This window comes from Trichomycterus rosablanca, chromosome 26 (genome assembly GCF_030014385.1).
Source record: "Trichomycterus rosablanca isolate fTriRos1 chromosome 26, fTriRos1.hap1, whole genome shotgun sequence".
Classification (NCBI taxonomy): Eukaryota; Metazoa; Chordata; class Actinopteri; order Siluriformes; family Trichomycteridae; genus Trichomycterus; species Trichomycterus rosablanca.
In genome coordinates, this window is record NC_086013.1 from 8,378,234 (window position 1) to 8,403,317 (window position 25,084).

General features: G+C 40.5%; 1 protein-coding gene and 1 pseudogene across 1 annotated transcript in view; both read right to left on the reverse strand.

The window, feature by feature from the left end:
• The window catches only part of lamc3 (laminin, gamma 3), a 226,051-nt gene extending 205,230 nt beyond the window's left edge, over window positions 1–20,821 (reverse strand). The window contains exons 1-2 of the mRNA XM_062989196.1: window positions 20,449–20,821; window positions 4,834–5,138 (exon numbers count right to left, since the gene is read on the reverse strand). Coding sequence (XP_062845266.1) covers window positions 4,834–5,138; window positions 20,449–20,821 — 678 coding nt within the window. The remainder of the gene's footprint in view (window positions 1–4,833; window positions 5,139–20,448) is intronic.
• On the reverse strand, window positions 17,916–18,014 carry LOC134303776 (U2 spliceosomal RNA; annotated as a pseudogene).
• Window positions 20,822–25,084: the final 4,263 nt, after the last annotated feature.

Genomic DNA, 25,084 nt, shown 5'->3' on the forward strand with positions numbered 1-25,084 from the left:
ACTTTACATACTTTTACTTATTTTTACCTACTTTTATTTTATTAATTAATTAATTAATTAAGTAGATAATTAAAAGTACATAAAAGTAAAAGTAAGTACAAAGTAAGTAAACTTTGTACTTACTTTTACTTTTATGTACTTTTAATTATCTACTTTTAGGTACTTTTACTTACTTTTACTTTTATCTACTTACTTCTTATTTTTACTTTTACTTACTTTTACCTACTCCTTACTTACATTTACTTACTTTTACTTTTATCTACTTACTTTTACCTAATTACCTTTAGTTACTTTACGTACTTTTACTTTTACCAACTTACTTCTTACTTATTTTTACCTACTTCTTACTTACGTTTACTTTTTACTTACTTTTACTTTTATGTACTTTTATCTATTTACTTCTTACTTATTTTTACTTACATTTACATTTTTGGCATTTAGCAGACGCCTTTATCCAAAGCGACTTACATTACAGTATACAGTCTGAGCAACTGAGGGTTAAGGGCCTTGCTCAAGGGCCCAACATCAGCAACCTAGCAGTGGTTAGGCTTGAACCAGCAACCTTTGTATTACTAGTCCTGTGTCTTAACCACTAGGCTACGGCTTGCCCTTACTTCTAACTTACTTCTTACTTTTACTTGTATGTACTTTTAATTACCTACATTTAGGTACTTTTACTTACTTTTATCTACTTGCTTCTTATTTACTTCTTACTTTTTACTTTTCACTTACGTTTGTTTACTTCTTACTTGCTTACTTTTATTTGCTTATGTTTATTCACTTACATTTACATTTACGTTTTCTGCATTTCTTACCTACTTCTTACTTACTTTTACTTAGTTCTTATTTACTTTTTACTTATTTTTATTCCTTTTTTTACTTACTTCTCACTTGCTTACTTTTACTTACTTAAATCCAAAAGTTGCTTGTTTGGATTCAGATCTGGTGACTTGGGAAGTCATTAAAGTACCCTGAACATACTGTCATGTTAATAAAACTAATTTAAGACTTGTGGTTTGTAAGATGATGCAAGTAGTTACTTAAAGGTGGTAAATTGTGGGCATAAAGAAAAGCAAATGTTTAGCTATAATTGGATGAATATGCCATATGTGAGCCATTAAAATAATTCACACATTGTTACATGCCATATACGTGCCACCACCCTGACCTCTTGATACAAAACTTGTATGATTCATAGACCTCACCTACTGGATGCCCACTGGCACTACTTCCTGTGCTGATTCAAGAGGGCTGAGCCTATTACGCCCCCTACAGGCCAGTCGATAGCACAGCTGAGATTTGAACGCACATCTCAGTCTAACAGTGGTTCAAATCTCAGTCTAACACGTTGGCCAATCTCAGTGCTTTTCATCAATAAGGCTTTTTCTGCCTGCAGAACTGCAGCTCACTGGATGTTTTTTGTTTGTTTTTCACACTGTAAACTCTCAAACCATAAGCTCAGATCTTCTTTATATGAAAATAATAATTGATTTAAGTGGCCTTTGGAAATACGACTGGCCCATCAGACGCAGACTGAGGTAAATAAGAGGTGTGGGCACTCTATGGACATGAACGGTTACATCGATTGCCCCAAATTTATCCCACTTTGTGATATTTTACAACAACTTCATGAAGCCGGTCATTGTAGGCTCTCGTATCTGTGTTTGTTTCTACTTACATTCATCCTTCAGTCCTTTATTATTAGATTCATCTTTCAACTGTGGCTCAGTCAATGGAACAAACTGCACTCAGGATGCATTAGCGTGCCAGAGAGATCGAAATCCGTCTATTGTCCTGCTAATTTCTCCCAGCTCTTTAAAGCAGCCATTATTTCTTTTATCTGTGTCCTTCAAGTCGATTGAGGATCGAGCACTGTTTTAAAACTTCCATCGGAATTAATGAGGTGACTCAGACAGACTTAGCGTTCTGTTAATCGTGTTAAAGGAGCCAAGGAACGGGAAAGAACTGCCGACGTGAAATCCACCTCCGCTTTAGCGTCAATAAATATGCATATTGAAGAAATACAGCGATATTCTCAGGGGTTTTAGCATGAGAAAGTTGGGGTAATGAGAGAAAAATAGAGTGCTGGTGTGAGTCATGAATAGATATTTACATATCAGACACTTTTTTTATCCAAAGTGACGTACAATCGTGACCTAATATAATTAAAGCAATTGAGAGTTAAGTGACTTGCCCAGAGGCCCAACAGTGGCATCTTGGCATGTGGTGGTTTTTGAACCGACAGCCTTATAATTACTAATAATAATTAATAGCGCTACCATGCATTGGAATTGTCAGTGTTTCAGTTCCATATTGCACTCGCTATATAAAGCACACCCTAACACAGACATGTCCAAAGACTGGCCCGTGGGCCAATCACGGCCCGAGGTCAGATTTTATATGGCCCGCGTCCTCTGTCTTAAATTGCATTACTTGTGGCCCGCCAGAACAGTCAAACAGAAAAAAAAAAACCTCATTAATTATACTAATTCAAGATGCAATTCCCCTTTTTACCAGATGGTGGCGGCAACACTGAATCAGACGTACTCATTGATATGACATGATAATATGTGCCATATCACATGACCATCAATGTCCATTGCCCAAGCACTAGGCGGCAACTCCACCCGCAAGACCTTTCCTCTTTCAGACATGGCTAATGATGGGCTAACATATTAGACCACTGTGCCACACAAGTATAGTAGACCATTTGTTTTTTACCAGGAGAGTTTGGACTACCTTAAACTACCTTTATCAGAGCATCTGCTACCCTTTAATATACCATTTGGCCAAATGTATGATCTTATTGGACAGCCCACTCCAAATCCATGGGCATAACTACAGTCTTGGCACCCACTCTGCAATTTTCAGAGTCTTTAGAGTTTTCATTTTGAAAGTGTGTCTGGAGTATTTCGTCCCTCAGCGTCTCTGAGGTCATTGAAGCATTGAACCCGGACGACACCGTTCTTCCTAGAGTGTTAGGGTGGAGTAGCTGCCAAGCCCCTCACTGACGCTTTTACCCAGAGCGACTTACAGTACTGACAGTATATTGTCTAAGCAATCGAGGATTAAGGGCCTTGCTCAAAGGCCCAACAGTGGCAACCTGGTCGTGGTGGGGCTTGAACCAGCAACCTTTCGATTACTAGTCCAGTACCTTCACACCAGACTCATTAACCTTGCTATGGGTACAGGGGCAGGGTCAAACTGGAGCAGGAAAATACTTTAATCATTGGGGCTGTCTGAAAACCTAGTGAGCTGCTTTGCTGCCTTCTGGCTACCTAGGCAGTTGCCTAAGTGGAGAGGATTCTAATAAGACATCGACTTAGACGCACTACTTAGACAGCGATTACATCACCACAGTTTCGCTTACTAAGCTACCACAGTTAGCTTCAGGCCATTCAAACCAATGAACTGAAGTGGCACAACCGCTAGCAAGTTAGCTTACGTCTCTCACCATAGACCATTCCGTTCGTTGCTCCTCATTCGTCCACCTAATTTGTAATTTTTTTGTGAGAGAAGTTGTGCCGCAGTGAATGCTGGGATTGCCTTCATTGCTAAGGCAGCATCGGATGCTCCTTCGTTATTCAGTCAGAATATTAGTCAGAATTAAGGCACCTCAGTAGGCAATATTTTAAGGTATCTATTAATTTAGACAGCCTTTTTCTCGGGTGTAGGATGACAGAAAAACAGTATATGTAGAGAGCTTTCTGTCAATAATCTTTATATACCAATTAGCGTGTGGCTAAAACGCCTGAAATCAGTAATTACCATTGGTGTCCACCACTGATGGTCTGTAACGCGTTACTTAGTAACGCGTTACTCTAATCTGACCACATTTTTCAGTAACGAGTAATCTAACGTGTTACTATTTCCAATCCAGTAATCAGATTAAAGTTATTTATCCAAGTTACTGTGCGTTACTATTTTTGTAATTTTCCTTAGTGAAAAGATATTTTTGCTTTCTTCTTGGCAGGGGCGGAGCCAGGGGGTGGCCAGTGGTTGCCATGGCCACCATAAAGTAATCTCCGGCCACCCCTCTGGCCCCCCCACCACCGCTTTGCCGGCAATTTTTTTGCGGAAGCATTTCTGCACGCAGGAGCAGCGCACCTCAGATGAGTAGTTCTTCACCAAAACAGTGCAGTAATACACTCAACATAAATGTCAACCACCAACACAATTACAGAAGTAGTACTATTTAGTAGTATTCGTGGCGCGCTACGAGTAAAAGCGCCAGCTGGCTCTGCGCATTCCAGTGTTGCCAGATTGGGCGATTATCCGCCAAATTGGGCGGATTTTGTTGGAAAACAATTTATTAGCAGGTAAATAACACTTCTATTTAAAAGAAAATCTTCCGTTTTAAGAAGCTCCAGCATTGTAGAAGGCTATTAAAAGTAAAGTCAATTTTCAATGCTGATTTAGCGTAATAGTGTTGGTCAGTCTATCATATTCTTGAAAGAAAATTAAAATTTGTTTTCCATGCATTCACACTAGCATGTTCTGGGATTCAATTGAGTCATCAGTACACACAAGTTGGCAGCCAAATGATAAAGTATTGCAAAGGAATATCTTTAAAATATTCTGCATTATATAACTAATAAAGTAACTTGTAATCTAACTTAGTTACTTTTAAAATCAAGTAATTCATAAAGTAACTAAGTTACTTTTTAAAGGAGTAATCAGTAATCAGTAATCAGATTACTTTTTCAAGGTAACTATGCCATCACTGGTGTCCACATACTTATGGCCATATGGTGTCTCATGTCTAGTCAAAAAATTAAAAAATGCTTCTTCAGACCTAAAAAGTGATATATAAGTACAAAAAGTAGTGCAAACCTGGAGCACTTGGCTTTGGTCAAAGTTGTAGGCGCTTGGTCTTCCTTCCAGAGTGGAGAACGCTACGTTTCCTCCAGTGAGTGGAGAGATGTCACTAAACTCATCGGTACACAGCGCTGTTCTTTCCTCCTCTCCGGGTTGGATGAAGGTCTTGGAGTCCTTCCCGTAGGTCTTGTGGCAGGAGGCACTGTAATACTGGTAGGGCGTCCATGGCGCATTCTCGTTTGTGCGCTTGTAGATGGCGAAACTCTCCGGCCGACTGGTGTAGAACTTCAGGCGGACGTACGTTATCTCAAAAGCTTTACCTGTGAGAAGAACAGAGTTGGTTTGATATATATTAAAGGCAAAATTCATATTTTGGTGGTCTCCCAACTTATTAGAAATTGCGAAAGGTGGATTGACTTCACCTGACCCCTAGGACCAGGACTGTCCACCCCGACTATAGACAGAATCGCAGAGCTTGGGTTTCAAGGTTAGAGATTTATGGAGATTTTGGGTTGCTGTCGTTCTGCCTCTCTACTGCGATCGCTCAGGTTTGTTGACTATGGGAGCCCTCGTGGCTGTGTTACCTCTTAGTTCTCCCCCTCGTTCATGTTTTTGGGGGGTTCTGGACCAACCAATACCCCGTCCATGACAAAACGATTAGTAAAAACAAATAAATGAATAAATTAATGCCAAAGTTGTTTTAACTCACTTGGTGCCAGTGCTTGTTTCAAGATTTAGTTGGCATTGCTACTGGTTTAAAAGGGCTAGTAAAGTGTATTGATGAATGTATTAATAGTATATTGCAGGGCATCACTCACCCACTCATGCATTCATTCTTGCTCAGGAGTCCAATAGTGACAACTTAGCGCTGTTGGGGCTCAAACCAGTCACTAGCCCAGTACTTTTACCCCCATACTGGCTCAATCTAACCATATCGATACTTCACCGTGTAGTTCTGCGTAAGTTTCTGACTAACTTGATACAGGGTCATGTAAGTCAAATCAGCGATATTACAGAATTGACAGCGTTATGATGACTCCTTCACGAACCTTTAAAATGTCAACTGCTAATTTGTACCGTGTTCACACCAAATGAAAAACATTCACAGTAGGTGAACACAGGTCTCTTAAAGATTGAATTTTGCTTTACAAGAGTGGAACAGAAAGTGTTGAAGATGATAACAATAGAAGGTGTCAGCGGGAAGCAGAGAGAGAGAGAGGAAGGAAAGGGAAGAAAAGCTGATTTTTTTTTTAATTGACAAAGCTTAAAAATATGCTATTTTTTATATAAGTATTTGGACACATTATTTATATATAATTATATATTTTATAAATTAATAATAATTTAATTGTAATTATTAATAATAATTAATTAATTATATTACTTTTATTATTGTATTATAATTGTGACAATCAACAATTAATTTTTTATATATAATTATATATTTGATAATTTAATGATAATTTAATTTTAAATATTAATGATAATTAATTAATTATAATATTGATTTTATTATCATATTTATAATTGTGACAATCAATAATTAATTATTTATATATTTTATAATTAAAGTATAATTTAATTGTAATTATTAATAATAATTAATTAATTATAATGTTACTTTATTATTATATTTATAATTGTGACAATCAATAAATAATTATTTATATATAATTATAAATTTTATAATTTTATTATAATTTTATTTTAATTATTAATAATAAATAATTAATTATAATATTCATTTTATTATTATAGTAATAATTGTGACAGTAATAATAAATAATTTATATGGAATTATATATTTTATAATTTAATTATAATTAAATTTTCATTATTAATGATTAATTTAAATAATACTGTTATTATATTTATAATTGTGACAATCAATAATTAATTATTTATATATAATTATATATTTTATAATTAAATTTTAATTTAATTGTAATTATTTATGAGAATTAATTAATTATAATATACATTTTATTGTTATTTTTATATTTGTGACAATCAAAATGTAATTATTTATATATAATTATATATTTTATAATTTAATAATAATTTAATTTTAATTGTTAATGATAATTAATTAGTTATAATATTAATTTTATTATTATATTTATAATTGTGACAATCAATAATAATTTATATGTAATTATATATTTTATAATTTAATTTTTATTATTAATGATAATTAATTAGTTATAATATTATTTTATTATTATATTTATAACTGTGACAGTCAATAATTAATTAATATTAGTATTATTTTATTATTAAATAGGTTACCAGATTCTTTGAATCGTTTAATAATATTATGCACTGTAACAGGAAAAATATGCAAATCCTTTAAAATCTTTTCATTTTACACTTTTTTTTTTACCCATTTGTTGGCAAACTGGAAATCTTCTGCCCGTGTTTGCACCTCAGATACCTCATTACTAGCCATAAATCGCCCCGTCCCAACTTTTTTTTTATGTGTTGCATTCCACCTTGATAGCACATTTACACACAGTAGGTAAACACAACAGTGGCAATTCTTATGATTACCAGTCCAATACCGCAACCATACATACAGAAAGACATTGGAAGGTTTGGTGCCCTGACCTCAACCCAACTTAACACCTTTGGGATCGAGTGGAATGTCAGTGCCCAAGCTCCCTATTGGTTTATTCCCAAACACACAGACCCAACAGTATAAGCTACTAAAGCTCGTCCACCTCCCAACTAGATTTGGAATAGGACGTCAACAAGTGAGTTCGTGGTCCATTGTCTACATACTTTTGGCCATGTGGTATACTTATTACTTATTGTCGAAAATAAATAAACACAGATACAATTCTGTCTACAAGCACCAAGCTTCCAGAAGACACCAGGCTTAAAATATTCATGCGGCCCATTAAACCGAACCCATGTAAACAAATCACTTAGAGGATTTAAAGAACATCTGCAGCTATTCATCTTTTATGAGTTGGAGTGCTAACATGTTCTACTTCACTTCTGTCATTCATCTTTTACATGTACAGTTGTTAAACAAGCAGAGCAGAACAAATACAACAAATCGGAAAGAGTTGGGACAGTATGGAAAATGCAAATAAAATAAAAATGCAGTGTTCCTTACATTGACTTTTGACAGAGGATAATTCATGTTTTGTCTGTAGAGTGTGTGACCTTTTTTTTGGCCAGGCAGTGTATAAGCACATTTACAAAATAATGGATTATATTCCTAATGGGACACACGCTTATAAATCTAAATCTGGAAGAACATAAGCTAAGGTAAGCAGTGGTTATGTTTTTTTTTTTGCTGTGTTTTGGATTTTGGTCGCTGTGCGCGCTTTTGTTTTGCAGTGAAAACAAAACGTATCAGTTGAAGCTTTTACCTTCTTGTTACAGAAATTACATTCATTTGCACAATGACTAGGAAAGTAAAACGACAAAATACAGTTGCTATTCATTTATTGCTATTCATCTGTGCACGGTGTGTGAACTTTATTTCTCGGTCTGTCTGTCTATCTGTTTATCTGTCAATCTATCATTCTATCGACTTGTCTGTCTGTCTCTTTATCTATCCATCCAGCCGTCTGTCTGTCCGTCCATCCATCCATCCATATATCTGTCTGTCCCTCTATCTGTCTGTTTGTCTGGGTCTCTGTCTGTCTGCTTGTCTGTCCGACTATCTATCTGTCTGTCTATTTGTTTTTCTGTTTGTTTGTGGGTCTGTCTGTCTGTCTATCTATCTATCTATCTATCTTTGTCTATCTATATGTCTGTCTGTCTGTCTGTCTGTCTGTCTGTCTGTCTGTCTCTATCTATCTGTCTATTTGTTTTTCTGTTTGTTTGTGGGTCTGTCTGTCTATCTATCTGTCTATCTATCTGTCTGTCTGTCTGTCTGTCTGTCTGTCTGTCTGTCTCTATCTATCTGTATGTCCGTGTTTGTCTGTATCTATCTGTCTGTCTATCTGTCTGTCTATCTGTATCTATGTATCTGTCTCTGTCTGTCTGTCTGCCTCTATCTGTCTGTCTATCTGTCTCTATCTATCTGTCTCTCTGTCTATCTGTCTCTGTCTGTCTCTCTGTCTATCTGTATCTGTCTGTCTGTCTGTCTGTCTACCTTTCTGCCTGTCCGTCAATCTGTCTTTTAATGTTTTGTTTATTATATTGACTCGTGACTTGACTCGGACTCTAGCCTGTAGACTCGTGACTTGACTCGGACTCGTATTTTGCGAGTTGTGAACATCTCTGGCCTAAACGGATGTCATGACGGATGGGATAAACGGGTGACGGATGATAAAATGCAGATCGATGGGTGCGAATGGCAATTCTGTCCATTGAAAATCAAATCTACAACACTAAACACTGAATACACTGTACTTTTGTGATATTTGCATTTTAAAAGTGTTTAGCTAGCTGTATTGAGCATGTTGATGTTTTGCTCATAGATGATGAATTGCTCATAGAATGAAGTCTAATCTTTGTTTACTAGGGAATGAGTGCAGGCTAAACTATCCCGTATGTGCAGCGCAAGGAATGAATTCATCTGTGTACGGTGTGTGAACTCCAGACTAAATATTTCTGGCTGAGACACACACACACACACACACACACACACACACAGGAAACTATTATTGTTTGTCTTGCGTCTACAGCCGGAGGGAATACATAACCTGAAGTACAGACGCTCAGATAACATCTTAGACTCATTTCCATCTGCCAGCTATGGGCAATTTCAGATGACAAGTAATTGAATTACCGTCTACCCCCAAACATGTCCAATCTTCATCCGAACCCGGAGAGATGGAAATAGTGCCCAGCGTTGCGTTTTGTCTTAAAGACTTATCTATAACTGTTTTCAAAATACTGTGAGATAAACCGTAAGTTTACTGAAGAAAAGTTTGCTGAGAAAATCTTTTGTACCCCAGGCAGTCAGACAGTTTGACATCGCAGGACGACGGGGGCGCTAAATCGGACTCAGTTTTTTGCACACATTTACAGCAATGTTATATAATATATATATACTATATATTATAATTCTATCCTATTATATCCGTCCGTCCGTCCGTCCGTCCATCCGTCCATCTATCCATCTATCTATCTATCTATCTATCTATCTATCTATCTATCTATCTATCTATCTATCTATCTATCTATCTATCTATCTATCTATCTATCTATCTATCTGTCTCCCGGTTTGCACACACTGTAGCTGGTATTTTGGCCCATTCCTCCATGCAGATCTCCTCTAGAGCAGTGATGTTTTGGGGCTGTCGCTGGGCAACACGGACTTTCAACTCCCTCCACAAGTGTTCTATGGGGTTGAGGTCTGGAGACTGGCTAGGCCACTCTAGGACCTCTAAATGCTTTTTACGGAGCCACTCCTTCGTTGCTCGAGCGGTGTGTTTGGGATCATTGTCATGCTGGAAGACCCAGCCACGTTCCATTTTCAATGCTCTCACAGATGGAAGGAGGTTTTGGCTTAAAATCTCACGATACATGGCCCTGTTCATTCTTCCCTTAAGTCGGATCAGTCGTCCTGTCCCCTTTGCAGAAAAACAGCCCCAAAGCATGATGTTTCCACCTTCATGCTTCACAGTAGGTATGGTGTTCTTGGGATGCAACTTCTTCCTTCAAACACGATGAGGTGTTCCATTTAGGTTTCATCTGACCACATGATATTCTCCCAATCCTCTTCTGGATCATCCATATGCTCTCTGGCAAACTTCAGATGGGCCTGGACATGTACTGGCTTAAGCAGGGGGACACGCCTGGCACTGCAGGATTTGAGTCCCTCTTGGCGTTGTAATGAGGAAGAAAGGACCCAAGGTGCAGATTCTTAAAAAATAACTTTTATTTAGTTATTTGTAAAAACAAAAGAAAAACAAAGTGAAAAAAGGCAAAAAACTAGAACAAAAAAGCAATCGGGAGAACCCCGATTGCGCCGCAGACTCCGCAGGCAACTGAAAAAGAGAAGGCAAAAATAATAAGCGATTGCGAGGCGCGAACCCCGGTCGCTCCTGAGCTGGGCGTTTGCACAACAGCCTCGCCAAACGGAGGTTAACAGCAGCCCTGCCAAAAGCGCTTAAAAGGCGCTGGGCGGAGAAAGAAAAAACTTCCGAAAATAGCCTCCGAACCGGGAGGACAAAATACAAAAGGAAAAGGCCAAAAAACGGGTTCGACGGCTTACCCCCCAATGAGCCGAAACAACGGTGGGGGTAAAGGCGGCCGACCCGAAAAAGAGAAAGGAAAAATATAAATATACTGTAGTTTAGAGGGCGGACTCGAACCGAGGCTAGAGGCGCGCGAAGCAACAGCTTAGCGAAAGCGCCACCGGAAACACAGAGAACCGCTATACCAGAGATCACTACAAGCGTCACTATAAGGCGTAGCAGCAGACGCTGATTTCCTGCGATTAGCAATAGGAAGGATAGCGCAAAGCCATAAACAAACAGACAGCGCGGGGGCTGAGCGAAGTCACACCACTTTCCCTAAGTGGACGGAAATAAAAGGACTATACCTCAGCACAACGCTTACCATCCCGTATGGCATAACACCGTCTGGGCTACCGTCTGTCCCTGACAAAAAGGAGCGAGAGGACAATCTCGCCACCGGGCTACACAGGCCAACACAAACAAAAGGTGCGACGCCCGCTGCTGCACACTGCTGGATTAAATAGGCCAGGTGCAGCTGCAGGCAATCGCCCTAATTAGCCGCCCTCCTACTTGAGGCCTCACTGGGTTTGGTTCTGTAACGCCTGCTTCGCTGGGAACCCGGGGTGAATTCGCCAGCTACCGCAGGCACTCTAACAGGGCTAGTGTGTTACTGATGGTAGCCTTTGTTACTTTGGTCCCAGCTCTCTGCAGGTCATTCATCAGGTCCCTCCGTGTAGTTCTGGGATTTTTGCTCACCGTTCTCATGATCATTTTGACCCCACGGGATGAGATCTTGCGTGGGGCCCCAGATCGAGGGAGATTATCAATGGTCTTGTATGTCTTCCATTTTCTTACAATTGCTCCCACAGTTGATTTATTCACACCAACCTGCTTGCCTATTGTAGATTCACTCTTCCCAACCTGGTGCAGGTCTACAATTTTCTTCCTGGTGTCCTTCAACAGCTCTTTGGTCTTGGCCATGGTTGAGTTTGGAGTCTGACTGTTTGAGGCTGTGGACAGGTGTCTTTTATACAGATAACGAGGTCAAACTGGTGCCATTAATACAGGTAACGAGTGGAAAACAGAAGAGCTTCTTAAAGAAGAAGTTACAGGTCTGTGAGAGCAAGAAATCTTGCTTGTTTGTGGGTGACCAAATACTTATTTTCCACCATAATTTACAAATAAATTCTTTAAAAATCCTACAATGTGATTTCCTGGATTTTTTTTTCTCATTTTGTCTCTCATAGTTGAAGTGTACCTATGATGAAAATTACAGACATCTCTCTCTATATATACTGTATATATCAACAGTTAGAGTCTGATAGGCTTTAAAGTCGTGAACGTTTCTGCTCCATCTAGGAATCAAATGTCCATGAGACAGCATCCGTGGGGGAAGCAGACATCACCAGGATTGTATAATGCAGCTCTTAGTCTTTGTCTGAAAATAAAAATCAAAAGCACTGCATGCATCTGTCTCACATATTGGTTTGTAGGATGCTGAAGGAAAAGCCACAATGAAAACCAGATGGGTGAGTGTATGCTTTGAAGGTCTGGGTGTATGTGTGTGTGTGTGTGTGTGTGTGTGTGTGTGTGGGAAAGACCTGACCCGAATCCTATACGACCAGCTTTCTGCTGCTTTTTGTGTTTGTCTTCTTCCTCCTAGTGTTTTGTTTAAAACCCCTCAAACGACATGTGTGTCTGTGCCTAAGCCTCGGATGTAGTTTGTTTGGTTTGGAAGTCGCTCGGCGCTGAGCGCAGACCCCCCGACTAGCAGCCATCCGGTGATCAAAAAGGGAAAAAAAATCATCCAAACAGGAAAGAGAGAGGTGCAGGACATTCTCTGGAGACTTTCTAATCAGAGATTCACCACTTAGGCCCGGAGCTGTCAGTCGCGTCTGTAGGAATGAAATCAGGAGTGGCCTGCTGCCATCGTGTTCCTACTTTTAAAGCCACTTTCTTATCAAATATGTGACATTTAGCACTCCTTTGGATCCATTTCCCGAGCACACCTGAATCACACCTCCAGAACTGCCAGACGAGATCCTGGAGAATGATCTGAACACCTTGGTGCTGACAGATATTCTTAGATTTTTGCGATCTGAGCAGGCGTCTACTCCCCCAGGCTGACTCGTTATCTGGTGAGAAGTAATGAGTAGGAATTTCAGCACTTATATACACCGATCAGCCATAACATTAAAACCACCTCCTTGTTTCTACACTCATAACTAATTACTGACTGTAGTCCATCTGTTTCTCAACATACTTTGTTAGCCCTCTTTCATGCTGTTCTTTAATGGTCAGGACTCTCCCAGGACCACTACAGAGTAGGTATTATTTGGGTAGTGGATCATTCTCAGCACTGCAGTGGCACTGACATGGTGGTGGTGTGTTAGTGTGTGTTGTGCTGGTATGAGTGGATCAAACACAGCAGCGCTGATTGAGACTTTAAACACCTCACTGTCAATGCTGGACTGAGAATAGTCCACCAACCGAAAACATCCAGACAACAGCGCCCTGTGGGCAGCGTCCTGTGACCTAGAAGAGGTCTAGAAGAGGACCAACTCAAACAGCAGCAATAGATGAGCGATCGTCTCTGACTTTACATCTACAAGGTGGACCAACTAGGTAGGAGTGTCTAATAAAGTGGACAGTGAGTGGACAAGGTATTTAAAAACTCCAGCAGCGCTGCTGTGTCTGATCCACTCATACCAGCACAACACACACTAACACACCACCACCATGTCAGTGTCACTGCAGTGCTGAGAATGATCCACCACCTAAATAATACCTGCTCTGTAGTGGTCATGAAAAACAGGGTAAAAGCAAACTATAAAAAGCATGCAGAGAAACAGATGGACTACAGTCAGTAATTGTAGAACTACAAAGTGCTTCTACGTGGTAAGTGGAGCTGATAAAATGGACAGTGAGTGTAGAAACAAGGAGGTGGTTTTAATGTTATGGCCGATCAGTGTGTAGGGTCTGTCTGAAAACAGAGAGAGGATTCTAATAAGGCATCAAACTTATAAGGCAGATTATTTAGACACTACTTATATCATCACAGTTTTCCCCTATTAGGCTAACACAGTTAGCCTCAGGCCATTCAAACCAATGGGCTGAGGCACCACAACAGACTAGCATCCAGCTAACATCTCCCTCCGTGTACCGAAAACTTGTACACCTTGTGCACTAGTAGAGAGGAAGGATGATTCAACCGGGCAATTGGACGCGCTAAAAGCAGAGAGAAAAGTTGTGCCGCACTGAATGCTGGGATTGCCTTTACCACTAAGGAATTATATCAGATTATAGTTTAGAATTAAGGCACCTCAGTAGGAGCATTTTAAGGTATCTAAGAATTTAGACAGGCGTCTATGCGGAGAGCTCACCAGACCCATAAGGACAGTTTGGGGATTTGGGGTTTGGGGATTTGGGATTTCTGCCACTCTTGTTTCTGTGACTGTGCACCTGGAACCCACACATCCTTTTCTAAAGAAACTTTTTTTTAACAACATGACCCAATCTGTTGTGTATTTGGTGATGCAGAAAGCTTTGTTATGTCATTTACCTTACGTCATGGCATTCAAATTCTAATCCTTTGAGCTAGTAAGGTCTATGTGACCATATACTGTAAATAGGACTAGCTTGAGTGCACCTATTACAAAATATAAAGGAACATTGGTCCATTTGCCAAAGTCCGAAAACCAATCCATGTCAGGTTTACACTACATGGTTTTAGCCCTGATTTTCCACTCACCGACAGGTTTTAGGGGTCGTCGAGAGAAGCTCCAGCTCGGAGGCAAATCGCCTCTCGGGTTGCTATGTGTGAATTGCTTAAAGATGTGATCCAAGCAGAGATGGGGAGTCCGACTTCAGACTCGACTCGGACTCGTTTCAAATAACTCGATTTATGACTCGCAAACAAAAAGGACTTGTAGTGTCTTTAGTGTCAGCATGTGCTAACATTAGTTATGTGTGTATATATATATAATCATTATTATTATAAATATTTTGCTCTCTAATAACGCTCCGGCCATCTTAACCCGCAACGCACGCAATGGGTAAATGTTACAGCCAGCTTCCGGTGTAGTGATGAAGCGTCACTCCTTACTCCCTACACAGTTTGAAATTCACTTCATTTGAACATTTTTGTTACCGTTGGATTGGAATATCACTTAAAATTGTGGAATACCCTACGTAGTGCACTTCACAGGAACAACTGGGGTGAATGGAACGCTCCTACAGAATTGGCGCTGATGGTTGAAAGAGCGCTTTCTGAACCAATCAGACCCTCTGATTTGAATTTTTAGTGATTTAAGAAAAGCTGTTATTTGCATTTATTCAGTTTGCGTCACACAGATGATGCGTCAATGAAATGCTTGATTGGCTTTCTAACGAGTTCATGTTTTACTTCACAACTGGGAAAAGTTTGGAGGTTTTAGATTATAAGCACATTTACAAAATAACGGATTATATTCCTAATGGGACACACGGTTATAAATTTAATAGCATCTGGAAGAACATAAGCTAAGGTAAGCAGTGCTTATGATTTTTTTTTCTGTGTTTTGGATTTTTGCCGCTGTGCCGTGATTTATCGCGCGCTTTTGTTTTGCTCCACTTACATGTTATTTGTTTATTTCTACGCTACATTCCAATATATGTTTAGTGTATATTATATTGACTCTTGACTTGACTCGGACTCTAGTCTAAAGACTTGTGACTTGACTCAGACTCTAGCCTAAAGACTCGTGACTTGACTTGGACTCTAGCCTAAAGACTCGTGACTTGACTTGGACTCTAGCCTAAAGACTTGTGACTTGACTCGGACTCTAGCCTAAAGACTCGTGACCTGACTTGGAGTCTAGTCTAAAGACTCATGATTTGACTCGGACTCTAGTCTAAAGACTCGTGACTTGATTGAACTATATTTATATATTTATATTATATATTTATATTTTCAGCATTTAGCAGACGCCTTTATCCAAAGCGACTTACAGTACAATTACAGTATACAGTCTGAGCAATTGAGGGTTAAGGGCCTTGCTCAAGGGCCCAACAGCAGCAACCTGGCAGTGGTGGGGCTTGAACCAGCGACCCTTTGATCACTGGTCCAGTACCTTAACCACTAAGCTACAGCTGGCCTAAAGACTCTAGCCTAGCCTAAAGACTCGTGACTTGACTTGGACTCTAGCCTAAACACTCGTGACTTGACTTGGACTCTAGCCTAAAGACTCGTGACTTGGTTGAACTCTAGCCTAAAGACTCGTGACTTGACTCGGACTCGTATTTTGTGACTTGTGAACATCTCTGGATCCAAGAGTCCCTAAAATGTCTGGTATGCTAAATATCTAGCCCTGTCGACGAGTCCAAATCATGTAGTGTGAAAAGTGTTGCAATCAGGCTCTAACTGGCAGTGATTTTATGAGCTACAGCCAATTGTGTGAGAAGAAACCTATGGATTTGGTTTCTCCAATGAGGAGAAAACATCTCGCACTTGTTGGACCCATGACATGGATAAAAATTAGTTCTTGTTTTTGGCAGCCCAAACAACTCGGATCGCGCGCTTTTTGCTGGCGTCCCTGCCTTCTTCTCTAGTGTGTTTTTGTGACAAAACGTAGATTGGAGACCAGACCTTCTCAACAGCGATCGCTCCTAGAGATAGATCTTGTAGTGTGTGACCCCCTATCACTGATCAGTCTTGTAATGTGCAAACCACAACATCTTAAAGACTCCAGATTACAAGAGATCCAGTTGTGTAGTGTGAACAGTACAGTGATCTGACCGCTTGAAATTTGTCCTGATGGTCAGACTGCAATTAATCAAAAGCTGCAGAAACCAGGGTGATACTGCCCCTCACGTAATTTCTGGTAGTGGTAAAGATTCCCACTCCATTTTCCCTTGTTGTTTACACTTCTGAAGTTGGCGGCATTCAGTGTGTTTAAAGCTTAACCATGTTGATTCATTTTAATGTCATTTTAATTAGTGTAATTTGTTACAGCGAGCGTTTCCTTAATACTTTACCAATACAATTACAGCAAATGTTAATATTACTGATGGATATTTTTACTGGTTGCATATTTATTTATCTGACAATAGTACAAATAAATGATTTCCAGTGTTTCAGTGAGCAACTTAATTGTATTTAGTAAATATACTGTAAATACATTTACAATAATAGAACAATAGATAGGGTGGCTCGGTGGGTAGCACTGTCGCCTCACAGCAAGAAGGTCCTGGGTTTGATCCCCAGGTGGAGCGGTCTGGGTCCTTTCTGTGCGGAGTTTGCATGTTCTCCCCGTGTCTGCGTGGGTTTCCTCCGGGAGCTCCCACAGTCCAAAAACACACAGTCAGGTTAATTGGAGACACTGAATTGTGTGTCTGCCCTGCGATGGACTGGCGCCCCATTTAGGGTGTTACTGTGTGCCTTATGCCCATTGAAAAGCTGGGATAGGCTCCAGCACCCCCCACGCCCCTGAATAATAAATAAACAATCAACCGACAATCAATTGATTGAAAACTGAGAATACTATTTATTTATAAATTCTCCTATTAATGACAAGCCATGTGCTTTAAATAGGAGATAGATTTGGACTGCAGGCAGGCCAGTCAAGCACACACACATGTCTATAAAGCCACAATGTTGTAGTACATGCAGAATAAAGCCTGGTATTGTCTTTAATAAATAACCATTAACCATGCCATAGCCACTAATGAACCCCTATATCATGACAGATGTTTGTTTTGCAGCTATTAATAACAGTCTGCATGGTCCTTTTGTGTCCAAAATTTAGCTGAAACTTGGACTCCCACCACAACACACATGTCTTTTGGTTCATGTGAGATAAGCTCAGGCCCAGAAAACTCTTTCAGGCATTCCTGCATAGTATTAATGTAGAACCTTTTCCTTCTGATAGTATTTCTTGATGCAGCAGAAGACTGTGGGATGTGTTACGTGACAACAGTTTTCCAAAGTACTCCCTTTCGGTTGATAGTCCAAAGCTCTACCCGCTAGAACAGATACTACACTTGATATTAGCCAAAAGGCCGAGAAGCGATGGCCCACGGGCCGTAGTTTGGACATCACTGTTTTACATGGACTTAGCATTCTCCTAATTATCTGAATATTTTGATAATATTATGTACGGTAGATGGTGAAAGACCTAAATTGTTATGTTGTTTTTGAACTGATTCTCACACAAAATGGTGAACCACTACCCATCAATGCTTGCAAAGACTGAGCCTATTTTATCTATGCATTTTTTTCCCATTTTTCTCCCAATTTAGCCAGTCAGTTTGTCTTCCATTGCTGGCGGATCCCTGATCGCAGTCGAGGTGGGTATATTGACTCTCACGCCTCCTCCGACCTGTGCGCAGCCCTTAGCGGAACCCTTCTCCACCCATGTATTCTGCACAGCTGCATCTCCATCTGCCAATCGGGTCCTTACACAGCTTTTAAAGACCCTACCTACATAGTCTGGTCATCCCGCCCTAGCAGAAACGTGTCTGCTCCAGGCACTGGCATTTATGCCCGCTAGATGGCGCCCAGCCGACCGAAGGCAGCGGCGAGTTTCGGACCGAGGAGTTCAGAATCTCGGCGCTGGTGTGCTAACGTAATATTCCGCTGCGATTACAAGCATCGCTAATGAAACCATCGACAAAAATTGACCTTTCCTTTGTCAAGCGTGGCTTATTATGTCTGTTAAGTGCCAGACCGGAACTGTGATGGGCTAGCACTACAGTTTAACCCGCTGTGCCACCTGAGAGCTGTTAAATAAAATGAATTTTACATATTTTGAGCTTTTAAAACAGGGTCCCTGGAGGAAAAATGATTTAAAACACTTGGAATAAGGTTTGCTTGTGCAGTGTGCTTAAAAAACACATTTATCAGGTTTATAAAAGTAAATATTGTCGAACATGTCTGTTAGCATCACTGTAACGTGAATCAGTTGAGCAGAGAGTGGCCTGACCTAACAAATGCTATTTGACTGACTGGACGCAAATTTGCAAAAGGGAGACACTTTTAAACCCTGTAGATTTTATTCAGATGAATAAAGTCTTTCTAGCTGCAAAAAGAATAGGTCAAATCTTAATAAATATAACCTCAAATCAGAAAAAAGTTGGGACGGTATGGAAAATGCAAGTAAAATAAAAATGCAGTGTTTCTTATATTTACTTTGACTTTTATTTGATTGCAGACAGTTGCAGTCAGGTCTGTAACACATTCCAAAAAATGTTGGGACGGGGGCAATTTAGGGCTAGTAATGAGGTGAAAAAACTAAATAATGATGTGATGTCAACAGGTGATTGTCGTCATGGTTTGGTACAAAAGCAGCATCCAGGAAAGGCTGAGTCTTTGATAAGCAAAGATGATCAGAGGATCCCCAGTTTGTCATCAAATGTCTCAAACAAAGATTGGAAGGGATTTGCATATTTCTCCCTCTACAGTGCATAATATCATTAAACGATTCAAGGAATCTGGAAGAATTTCAGTGCGTAAAGGCCGTGATCTTCGACCCCTCAGACGACACTGCATCAAGAACCGCCACTCAACAATAGCTGATATAACCACATGGGTGAGGGATTACTTTGGCAAACCTTTGTCGAGCACCACAATACAGAGTTACATGCACAAACGCCACTTAAAACTTTAATGTGCAAAAAAAGAAGCCTTATGTTAACCATGTCAAGAAGTGGCGTCGACTTTTCTGGGCTCGGAGGCATCTAGGATAGACCATCACACAGAAGAAATGTGTATTGTGGTCAGATGAATCAGTATTCCAGGTCATTTTTGGAAAAAAATGGACGCCGTGTGCTTCGGACCAAAGACGAAAAGGACCGTCCAGACTGTTATCAGGAACAAGTCCAAAAGCCAGGGTCTGTCATGGTATGGGGCTGTGTCAGTGCCCTTGGCAAAGGTCGTTTACACTTCTGTGATGGCAGCAGTAATGCAGAAAAGTACATTGAGGTCTTTGAACAACATATGTGGAAGAAGAGGGTACGGGTACTGGACTGGCCTGTCTGCAGTCCTGACCTGTGCCCAATAGAAAAAGTGTGGAGAATTTTGCACATCTAAAGACGTGTTTGCAGGAAGAATGGGTCAAAATAAAAGCTGAAACACTAAATCACTTGTTCTCCTCGGTGCCAAAACATCTTTTAAGTGTGGTGAAAAGGAAAGGCAACATTACATAGTGGTAAATGCTTTACTGTCCCAACTTTTTTTTAAATGTGTTACAGGCCTGAAACGCAGGAATGGAAGTTTATTAATAAATGAAATGAAGTTGAGCAGATAAAACATGAAATATCTCAGGTTCATCCTGTCTGCAATTAAATAAAAGTCAAAGTAAATGTAAGAAACTCTGTGTTTTTATTATGTGCATTTTCCACACTGTCCCAACTTTTTCTGATTTGGGGTTACCTTAGTTAATTAGGAACAGGTTTGCATGATTATTAACAGCATTATCGTGACATCATGGTATCATGACCTTCTTACCTAAGTGTAGGGTCAGATTGACCGAGCTTGGGTGCTGCACTCCGTAAAACATGGACTGACTCTGCCACCAGGTAGGTTCCTCGTCGCCGTGGAAGTCGTTCAGATAGCTGGCGTTGTGGTTGGCCTCCGGGTCGGAACCGTCGCACCGGCGGCACGAGCGCGTAGACCCCGTCTGCATGCAGTAGTCCTCCGGAGGGGCGCCGCAGACGTTCGAGACCACGACCGTCCGGTTAAAGGCTGCGTTCTCAAATTTAGGCATGCACACGCTTGGGACGCCTTGCTCGTCGTAGCAGGAGTCCATCCCGGCAAGGACGCGGGAATTCGAGAGAAAGGAGACGTGGAGGAGGGAGAGTAGGAGCGTAACGAGAGACATCTTTCAAGCTAGGTTAGAAATCGATACAAGAAATGGCAACGGTATGGAAGGTACATCCATAGGTGTTCCTCCTTAATCCTCCAAAAGACTTATTTGGATTCAGTGACAAGATAACACGCAGCACCATGCGGTTGACAGATTATGCCTATTCTCAGCTCGCATACAGAAAAGCACTAAAAAGTCCTGAAAGTTTCTCCGGGATCGCATGTGGCGTCGTCCCCTCTTCATTCCTCCCTTCTTCTTTCTGAATACTTAAAATCTGTTTCCCTTCTAAGACATCTGGGACAAACACACACACACACACACACACTCACACAGAGGAGGGGAAGGGTAAAATAGGCAACAGACGTGGTGAGGGGGTGTACACCAAAGCCTAGAAAAAGGATACGTAAAAGTTAGAAGTATGGGGGGAATTTAGGAGATGAAAGGGTTAGACCGAGGGGTTCTTAACCTTTTTTGGCCAGCGCCTGTATTTTATTAGCTTGGAACTTTTGACAGGTCCAGTAAAATCCCCTCTACATCCTGTGGGTTGTTTGTTTCAGTATGGGACTGACCAAAGTATTAAGTGAACAAATATTAATGTGAACCATTTAAGTTTGTTTAGACTTTGTTTACCATTGCACTGGTTTCACAAGGTTCTTCTATTCCTTCTTCTATTCACCGACCAGAGGCAGGTTCCTAGCATGTGCACTATATTGCCAAAAGCATTCGCTCCTCTGTCTTCACACGCATATGAACCTGAGTGACGTCCCATTCTTAATCCATAGGGTTTAACGTGATGTCGGCCCACCCTCTGCAGCTATAACGGGTTCAACTCTTCTGGGAAGGCTTTCCACAAGGTTTAGGAGTGTATTTGTGAGGGCAGATACTGATCTTAAACGAGAAGGCCTGGCTCGCAGGCTCCGCTCTAATTCATTCCAAAGGTGTTCTATCGGGTTGATGTCGGGACTCTGTGCAGGCCAGTCAAGTTCTTCCACACCAAACTGGCTCATCCATGTCCTTATGGACCTTGCTTGCTTTGTGCACTGGTGAACAGTCATGTTGGAACAGGAAGGGGCCATCCCCAAATTGTTCATACAAAGTAGCATGAAATTGTCAAATCTCTTAAGAGTTCCTTTTACTGGAACTAAGGGGCCGAGCACAACTCCTGAAGAACAAACCCACACCATAATCCCCCCTCCACCAAACTTTACACTTGACACAATGCAGTCAGACAAGTACCGTTCTCCTGGCAACCGCCAAACCCAGACTCGTCCATCGAATTGCCGGACGGAGAGGCGTGATCCGTCATTACAGAGAACACATCTCCACTGCTCTAGAGTCCAGTAGTGGTGTGCTTTACACCACTGCATCTGACGCTTTTCATTGCGCTTGGTGATGTAAGCCTTGGATGCAGCTTCTCTGCCATGGAAACCCATTCCATGAAGCTCTACACACTGTTCTTGAGCTAATCTGAAAGCCACATGAAGTTTGGAGGTCTGTAGTGATTGACCCCGCTCTGTCATTTTAGGTGGCCTAACACTTTGTGGCTGAGTTGCTGTCATTCCCAATTGCTTCCACTTATATAAACTATATACAGTATACTGTATATGTAAACTATACAGAACTTTTTTATATCCTTACAAGTGTATATAAATGTTTGACTTCACCTGTATATTACACTTATTAATTTATTTTTTATATATATTTTTTTTATTTAGAGTTGATGCAAATGCAAGGTCAAATGCAATGACTCATAAACATTTCATAATCAGGTCACTCCTATCAAAAATCCCCCTATTCACAGCCCCAAAACGCCCTTCCTTAAAACATGCTTGTGATTGCAGTGCAATTTACCAGGACTCGCAATTTTCTTCAATCAACCAAAACTATTCCTGCATCAAACAAGTAAGAGGGCTGGAAGTGCTTCTTACGTGAATTTTAAGTGTGCGGCTAAAACTCTGCGGATAATATATGTGCGATATGGCCAGAAGTATGTGGACACCAGTGTTAAAAAATGTCAAACTAATGAGATAATTAGATTTACATTGTACAGAACAATCAAAGTGCCACATTTCACAGCATTCATTAAATAACACTTAATTAAATGATAGAATGTATGAAAGCTACAATACACAGCACAGCGACCTTAATAATGGTTGAACCTTAAACATCCGGCAACGGTGCGATGTTTGGACCCCTCTCTGTGTCCACAGAATTGGTCGGGAGCAGAGATGTTCACAAGTCAAATAATACGAGTCCGAGTCAAGTCGTGAGTCTTTAGGCTAGAGTCCGAGTCAAGTCACAAGTCAATATAATATACACAAAACATATATTGGAAATGTAGCAAAAAGGTAACAAGAAGGAACCAGTTAAAAGCTTAAACTGATATGTTTTGTTTTCATTGCAAAACAAAAGCGTGCAATAAATCACGGCACAGCGGCCAAAATCCAAAACACAGCTAAACGAATTATTACCGCTGCTTACCTTAGCTTATGTTCTTCCAGATGCTATTAAATTTATAACCGTGTGTCCCATTAGGAATATAATCCGTTGTTTTGTAAATGTGCTTATAATTAAAAACCTCCAAACTTTTTCCGGTTGTAAAGTAAAACACGAACTCATTACAAAGCCAATCAAGCGTTTCATTAACACGTCATCTGTGTGACGCAAACTGAATAAAGGCAAATAACAGCATTTCATACTAAAAATTACAATCAGAAGGTCTGATTGGTTCAGAAAGCGCTCTTTCAACCATCAGCGCCAATTCTGTAGGAGCGTTCCATTCACCCCAGTTGTTCCTGTGAAGTGCACTACGTAGGGTATTCCACCATTTTAAGTGAGATTCCAATCCAAAGGTAACGAAACTGTTCAAATGAAGTGAATTTCAAACTGTGTAGGGAGTAAGGAGTGACGCTTCATCACTACGCCGTAAGCTGGCTGTAACATTTACCCATTGTGTGCGTTGCGGGTATATATACAGTATATGTATGTATATATGTAATTGTCACACGTAACTAATGTTAACACATGCTGACGCTAGGGACTCGTTGTTTACGAGTCATTTTTTTGCGAGTCATGAGTCGAGTCCGAGTCATTTAAAACGAGTCCGAGTCGAGTCTGAAGTTGCTGTGTGTGCAGACTCGAGTCCACATCTCTGGTTGGGAGCTGTGTTTTTAGCTGCTTTAGACTTCGACATCTTGGACAATTTGACTAGGCGATTGCTAACTGAATTGCCGTAGGACTGCTAGAACTGCCTTATAGTCCAATTTAACCAGTAAACATGAGACACTTGAATGCTACGTAAATGACAAATGTTAAATCGCTAAACACACACCTTAAATTTAGAATTTTAATAGCAATTTACATATTTAAAGGATTAAGAGAAACGCCTTAATGGGGAGAAATTACAGAGTAAATGTGAGTGTAATTTGTAAATAAAATCCACCCATCTGTCCTAATTAGTGTCTATATAGCTAGTTCTATTTAACCTGTGGGGCACATCTTTCTCCGTGTACTGAAAACAATGAAATTGTCAAGTACGCTAGCACACCAGAGTTGTGGTTTCGAATAAATCGTATCGAATCTTAGCTCTGCCTTCCAACTGGGCTGATTGGCTGTTGTTCATAGGGTTAAGGGTAAAAAGTCGAATCATAGGTCCTCATAACTGGTGCGACTGCGGCCCCTGCTGGCTGACTGATGGCGCCTGCACAGGGCTGAGGAATAATGCCGATGGGGGTGTGGCCCTCCATACACAGTGCCCGTCAAGTGTATGAACTCGACTCGTGCAGGTGAAAAATGCAGTCTGTACCGACCGTACGTGCCGGAGGGGGCGTATGTCAGTTGAGAGACGTCCTCAGTCAGCGGTGAAGGGTCGAATCAGTATAGAGGACGCAATCAGGATAATTGGACACGACTAAATTAGGGGAGGAAATTGGGGAGAAAAAAGTGGGAAAAATTGTCACTGACAACCCTAATTTTCAAATTAATTATGCTTGTACACCTTTATAAATCCTAATAAAAAAAAAAGACAGAATTTATTTACATTCTCAGTTGTGCCACACTGAATGCTGGGATTGCCTTCACAGCTAAAGAAGCATCGGATGCAACCTCATTATTCAGTCAGATTATTGCTCAGAATTAAGGCACCTCAGTAGGCAGCATTTAAAGGTATCTAAGAATTAAGACAGCCTTCTTCTTGGAAGTGCATATGGTAATGTAAAATGTGTAAAAAGTGCTCCCAAATTTTCCCATGGATGACTGTGTAGCTCCTGGGGTTAGTCA